General features: G+C 42.4%; 1 protein-coding gene and 1 long non-coding RNA gene across 2 annotated transcripts in view; one reads left to right on the forward strand and one right to left on the reverse strand.

Moving 5' to 3' along the window:
- The window catches only part of LOC116737742, a 121,413-nt gene extending 119,189 nt beyond the window's left edge, over positions 1 to 2,224 (forward strand). The window contains exon 4 of the long non-coding RNA XR_004343792.1: positions 2,192 to 2,224. This is a non-coding gene — a long non-coding RNA (uncharacterized LOC116737742). The remainder of the gene's footprint in view (positions 1 to 2,191) is intronic.
- Positions 2,225 to 3,429: 1,205 nt separating this feature from the next.
- LOC115515986 (E3 ubiquitin-protein ligase RNF4-like) lies at positions 3,430 to 6,965 on the reverse strand. Its single transcript, XM_032593646.1, has 2 exons — positions 6,860 to 6,965; positions 3,430 to 4,440 (listed from the first exon to the last, which is right to left on the reverse strand). The coding sequence occupies exon 2, from the start codon at positions 4,180 to 4,182 to the stop codon at positions 3,613 to 3,615; it is 570 nt and encodes a 189-aa protein (XP_032449537.1). The 5' UTR covers positions 4,183 to 4,440; positions 6,860 to 6,965; the 3' UTR covers positions 3,430 to 3,612.

Raw genomic sequence — 6,965 nt, forward strand, 5'->3', positions numbered from 1 at the left:
TCTCACTTCTTTCCACAGCTATGTACAATAGTCAGCCAAATTATTCAAGTTAGTATGCCCTGTGGCACCTCCATTCAGCTTCTGCTCTTACATCCTATTGGGTTCCTGCTCTTGCCTAGGTTTATGCATTGACTGCCTGTGATGTGTGAAGTGCCTAGTACTATGCCTGGAACACAGCTATTACTTAATGAATGGCAGGTGTCATTATCAATGACACTTTCTTCCTTCTATTTTTTGCATTCAATTAATGCTTATTAATAGTTGCTGTACACTTAACTGTCCACACAAAAGGCTTTTCTTCTTTTTTGTTTTGTTTTGAACTAACATTTTATTTTATTTTATTCAAGTTCTTATTTAAATTCCAGTTAGTTAACATACAGTGTAATATAATTTCAGGCATAGAGTTTAGTGATTCATCACTTACATACAACACCCAGTGTGCATCCCTACAAGTGCCCTCCTTAACCCAGCACCCATCTAGCTCATCCCCAACCTACCTCCATCCACTAACCCTGTTTGTTCTTTATCATTAACAGTCTGTTTCCTGGTTTGCCTCTCTATTTTTGAATAAATATGTTCATCTGTTTTGTTCCTTAAATTCCACATGAGTAAAATCATATGGTATTTGTCTTTCTCTGACTGACTTATTTCTTGCTTCAATTCTTAAAAGAGGTAATATTAGTCATGCTCCCACTAAAACAAATATTTGATCCCTGCCTATTGCTTATACTCCAAATCCCTATCATATTTTCCTTGATGATGACGTGAACTAGACAATGAAGTAATAAAAGTCAGTGTTCCCAAGCATGTATTTGGTGACAGTAATCAGAACAGTGGTTGTTGGGGGGGTGGGGGAGTGGGGGTTGGAGGGGGTGGGGGGGTGGGGGGGATTGACTAGAAGGAGATATAAGGGAACTTTCTGGAATGACAGAATTGTTCTGTATTTTGATTGGGGTGTTGGTCATTATGAATGTATATATTTGCCCAAACTCATCTAATTATGCACTTAAGATCAATGCATTTTGATAGGCGCACTTGTACCCCAATGTTTATAGCAGCACTCTCAACAATAGCCAAATTGTGGAAAGAGCCTAAATGTCCATCAACTGATGAATGGATAAAGAAATTGTGGTTTATATACACAATGGAATACTACGTGGCAATGAGAAAGAATGAAATATGGCCTTTTGTAGCAACGTGGATGGAACTGGAGAGTGTGATGCTAAGTGAAATAAGCCATACAGAGAAAGACAGATACCATATGGTTTCACTCTTATGTGGATCTTGAGAAACCCATGGGGGAGGGGAAGGGAAAAAAAAAAAAAAAAGAGGTTAGAGTGGGAGAGAGCCAAAGCATAAGAGACTGTTAAAAACTGAGAATAGGGGCGCCTGGGTGGCGCAGTCGGTTAAGCGTCCAACTTCAGCCAGGTCACGATCTCACGGTCCGTGAGTTCGAGCCCCGCGTCAGGCTCTGGGCTGACGGCTCAGAGCCTGGACCCTGTTTCCGATTCTGTGTCTCCCTCTCTCTCTGCCCCTCCCCCGTTCATGCTCTGTCTCTCTCTGTCCCAAAAATAAATAAACGTTGAAAAAAAAAATTAAAAAAAAAAAAAAAACTGAGAACAAACTGAGGGTTGATAGGGGGTGGGAGGGGGGGGTGGGTGATGGGTATTGAGGAGGGCACCTTTTGGGATGAGCACTGGGTGTTGTATGGAAACCAATTTGACAATAAATTTCATATATTGAAAAAAAAAGATCAATGCATTTTGTTGTCTATAAAATTTATCTTGATTTTTTTTTTGAAAAATTCAGAATCTCCTCTATTTTTTCCTCTGAAAGCAGAGCCAAAAACCCAAATGTCTACAAGAGCTTGGCAGGTAAGGGAAATGTGTAGTGGGCTAGGCAGGATACGATAGGGAGGGTTGAGGGCTGCTGACAAGCTGGAGAGACTCTGCTCTTTATCCTGATCACATGGACAAGATGTATAAAAGCAGAATCTGCATTTAATAGGCACCTCAGATGTTTCAGTCATTAGCCGGTTTTCTGATACACTGTGTGCTAGATCACAGAGCAATTAATAGTTTCCAAAGTGGGGTACATAAAATGATCTATTGAAATGTAGGAAGATAATATTTAGAACTTTTTTCAATTTTTTTTCATTTTTCTGTTCTTTTTCTTCCTCTTTTCACGTTAGAACATACAAAGGAACACACAGAAGAGAGTATACCACATTTATCTTGCATATCCTGTGCCATGTCAAGCAACTGAAGCCTGGGGTATGGAACATTTCAGAGAATGCATTGTGTAGACAGACATGACACAGGGATGGGCACTGTTCCATCAGCACAACCGAGCCTCCATGGAGGAGAGCAGCACTGCTACAGCCATAGTAAGTAAGGAACAAACTTTACTGCCCATTTCATTCTGAGGAAAAAGGAGGGAGCACTGTAGAAATCTCATTCTCTCCAGTTCTAAAGTGCAGTCTGAACTGTGAGTGCTATATGATCCTCTGCAAAAGAAAAAAGAACTAGTCTGTGTTTGGCTGGGAGGTAGAGGGTGGGCAGTGGCCCTGGAGCAGCTGGGATGGTGGTGCAGTGATGTGTTTGTTGACAGAGAAGCGCGCCAACTTGTTGATTAGCTGACCAGTGTGGTGGACACAGCCACACCTGTAAAGCCAGGGTGACGGCATCTCCTCTGTGTTCTGGCAGGTCAGAAAGCACAGAACCACAACTCTAGATTCCCATGTGCCTAGGCAACTCCTCCAACTGGCCTCAAAGGCCAGCAGGAGTCTCAGAGGACATGGTGCCTGCCCATGTACCCACCTCTGCCCTGCTGGGTGGAGAAGTGGTCAGAAAGGACTGACTTCCTTCCACTCCAATGGAATCAGGAAATCCAGAGAAACCCAGAGACAGCACCCTACCTGGTCCATTAATTAAAGTTTCCATTGCTCTAAATAAGACCTAGTATATGGTTGCTTAAATAAGAATAAAGTTTATATGTCTCTCAAGTATAAGTCCAAATTTGTATGGTGGCTCTGACCTGCAAAGTTGTCAGTCTCCCAGTCTCTTTCCATCTACTTGCTCCACCATCTCTAGGATGTTGCCCTTGTTTACATGATCCAAAATGCCCATATGTGGTCAATTAAAAAGTGATTACTATGAGAAAAAAAAGAAAAATTGCTTTGAGGACAACCACTAGTCTTCTGGCATATTATGACAACCAAAGTCCAGCCTTAAAGCATGAAATGAAAGGAATCAAAAAGTAGTCTCATAGTGTGTGAGAAATTAAAAAGTTTTTTATATACTCCAGAAAATAATTTTTTACATTTTTATTTATTTATTTTGAGAAAGGCAGAGAGAGAGAATTCCAAGCAGGCTGTGCACTGTCAGCACAGAGCCCAATGCAAGGCTTGAACTCACCAACTGTGAGATCATGACCTGAACCAAAACCAAGAGCCAGACGCTAACTGACTAAGCCACCCAGGCACCCCAGAAAACAATTTTTAAAGCAGCCTTTTTGAGTCCAGTGTATAGGATGCCAACAACCTGCAGTTTCTGCATGAGGACATGGAAAAATCCACCCAAGTTTTGTCTGTCCTGAATGATACGGTATACCTCATATATAAATACGGTGGTACTGATGACAGCTGATTTTTTTCAAACAAACTGGGCAATTTTTACTATATTTAAGGGAAGTGCAGAGGCAGCAACTACAGAAGATGTGGCCACATTCTGTAGAGTAAACATGTCGCCTACTCAGTTCAATCTCCGAGTACCCGTCCATACAAATTCGACACCGGATATAACCAGGTAGTGTGCAACTTAAAACTTCTTCTTCCAGGGCATTATGGGAGGTCCTGTTGGTCACATACACATCTCTGTTTCTCCTCAGCTCCTCCTTATCACTGCTCACCACAGAGTTGCCAGTTTGCCTTTGGAGTGACCTTTTGTTTCCTCTTGGCCTCCTCCTTTCTTCAGTAATCACAACAGAGTCGTGGCAAGTTAGGTCAATCACTGCAGGTTCTAGGGATTCACAGGTGAGGTCAACTATTTCATCACTTTCCCTGAGATCTATCAGTTCTGTTTCTAAGACCATCTCAGGAGTAGGGCCTCCTTCCCCAGCTGTACGGAATTCTCGGGTTTGTCTGGAATTCACCATGCTACTGCAGCACATTCTTGTATTCATTGTGTTTGTTGGATCCAGTCTTCAGAGAAATAAGTGATCTGTCCCAAAGTTTACAGTGAATGGTAAAGTCCCCAGCTGTTGGTCAGTCACTCTCCGACTTACATAAGAATTTAGAGCCCAGATTTTCTGGTGTATTTGAACTCTGATTCTGGTTCCAGTCCTGTCTCCACCTCCACAAGTGCTGTGTTCCCACGTGGGTGGGTGGGTTTGTGAGGCTTCTGGGAGCCACTTTTAAGACAACTCAATCTTAATTTTTAACTAAAAAAAAAAAGAGAAATTAAGTTTTGGTAATATCTAAATAAGATTGATAGTGTAAAATGGATAGATATCTAAAGAAAAAAATGTGCTTTCAAAATACTTCAGTAGTTATGCATTTAAACAAGGTTTCAACTTTGTATCTTTCCTTATTCCATGTCCTAATGGGAAGCAGGAGAAGCCCAAGGGGCACTTACATGAAGAGAAGCACAGAAGTGCTGCATACCAAGAAAGGGTCACTATTTCATCCAAGATGCAGTGTCAGAATCTCAAGGAACGCTTATTTTTTACAAAGTAAAAATGGAGACCAATAAGTTCTTTGCACATTTAGGTCTTTCTTTCTTTCTTTCTTTCTTTCTTTCTTTCTTTCTTTCATTTTTTTTTAATGTTCACTTATTTTTGAGAGAGACAGAATGTGAGCAGGGGAGGGGCAGAAAAAGAGGGAGACACAGAATCCGAAGCAGGCTCCAGGCCCTGAGCTGTCAGCACAGAGACTGACATGGGGCTCGAATCCACGAACTGTAAGATCATGACCTGAGCTGAAGTCAGACGCTCAACCGACTGAGCCACCCAGGCACCCCCTTTCTTTCTTTTTTTTAATGTTCATTTATTTTGAGAGTGAGAGAGAAAGAGCATGGAGGAGGGGCAGAGAGAGAGGGAGAGAGGGAATCCCAAGCAGGCTCTGCCCCGTCAGCACAGAGCCTGATGTGGGGTTCCATCTCATGAACTCTGAGATCATGACCTGAACCCAAACCAAGAGCTGGATGCTTAACTGACTGAGCCACCCAGGTACCCTGCACATTTGTGTTTCTAACAGCAAATAAGAAATGAACCAGTTAGTCCATACAGAGGTTCATCAGGCCCAGTGTTCCCTTTCTAACAGAGACAGCGAGAGGAGTTTTCTTGAAGCATTTCATCCCAGATTCTGTTTTAGGGAAGAAAGGATAGAGTTCAAGCATTTGCATAGGGAGACTTGGTTTGAGTCTAGGCTCTGTGACACTGGGCACACAACGTAGACAGTTAAAGTTCTCAAAACCTCAACATGTAAATCCTTTCTAAAAATTATTTTGTAATTTAAAAGTAATGCATCCTCAGTCATCATTAGGAAAATGCAAATTAAAGCCATAATGAGATACCATTTCACACTCACGAGGATGACTAAGATTTAAAAATAAATAATAAAAAGTGTTGGTGAGGATGTAGAAAAATTGGGATTCTCATATAGTGCTGGTGGAAATGTAAAATGGTGCAGCAGCTTTAGAAAACAGTCTGGCAGTTCCTCAAAAGATTAAAAATAGAGTTGCCATATGGCTCAGCAACTCCACTCCTAGGTATATACTCAAGAGAATTGAAAACTTATGTCCAAATAAAAAATTTATACATGAATGTTGATAAAATTATTCATAATAGCCCCAAAGTGGAAACAAGCCAAATGCCCATTAACTGATGAATGGATAAACAAAATGTGGTATATCCATACAATGGAGTATTTATTATTAAGCAATAAAAAAGAGTAAGGTACAGATACTTGCTATAATATGGATAATCTTTGAAAACATATTAAGCAGTAGAAGCCAATCACAAAAGACCACAAACTGTATGATTCCATTTATATGAAATGTCAAGAATAGGCAAATCTAAAAAGACAGAAAGATGAGTGGATCGTTAGGCGTGGGGTGTTGAGGAGAAATAGGAAGTGGCTGCTAATGGGTGCAGGGTTTCTTTTGAGCATAATATTCTAAAATTGAGGTGATGTTTGCACAACTCTGTGAATATACTAAAACCCACCGAATTGTATACTTTAAATTGATGAATTGTATGGTTTGTGAATAATTTTTCAATAAAGCTTTTACCAAGACAAACACCTAAGCTGCCATAGGAATGTTACACAAAACAATGTGATACAATCTGGATTTAGACACAAGCCCTAGAACCTGGTGGGAAAGTGTGGAACCCGAAAGGAAAATGGAAAGAGGGCACCCTGAGGAAGGCACAGTGCTCAGGTCTCCACCGGAAGCGCTGACCTGCTTACCCAGGCAATTGTTCTCTTAGACCCCACAGACACCTGCTTTCCGCCAGATCACCACCCTCAAGTGTTTGCCTTTCACAACGGGCCTGCCCACCACCACTGACCCCACCCACGTATCCCATTAATGATTTAGCTATTTTGTCCTGTCCAGCCCAGTCCTGCTGAGGCAGCTCTCCTGGGAGAATATAACAGGAAGAGTGAGTTCCAGCCGCGCGCTGGACTTTCCAGCCTCTGGGCTGCTTCCCTGTGGCGTCTGGACTGAGTCTGGGCGAGCCGAACCCGGGTGCCTGGCTACACTGGGCTGGGAAGAAGCACCCAGAGGCCGCAGGGCCAGGGAGAGCCAGTGGATAAGGAGAAGCAGAGGGAGGGGACATCACGGGACGGGGTGCTCACCTTGAACTTGCACCGGCAGGTGGTGGCATTCGGCGAACACACCCAAGGTCACAAGCAAGGGGTCTCCGCGCGCGAGTTATCCACAGGACGGCGGAAAGCACTGGGG

This window comes from Lynx canadensis, chromosome B3 (genome assembly GCF_007474595.2).
Source record: "Lynx canadensis isolate LIC74 chromosome B3, mLynCan4.pri.v2, whole genome shotgun sequence".
NCBI classification, from domain to species: Eukaryota; Metazoa; Chordata; class Mammalia; order Carnivora; family Felidae; genus Lynx; species Lynx canadensis.

Bases quoted from the DNA above. Each gene is read 5' to 3' on its own strand.
- LOC115515986 (XM_032593646.1), bottom strand. From the start codon at position 4,182: ATGAATACAAGAATGTGCTGCAGTAGCATGGTGAATTCCAGACAAACC.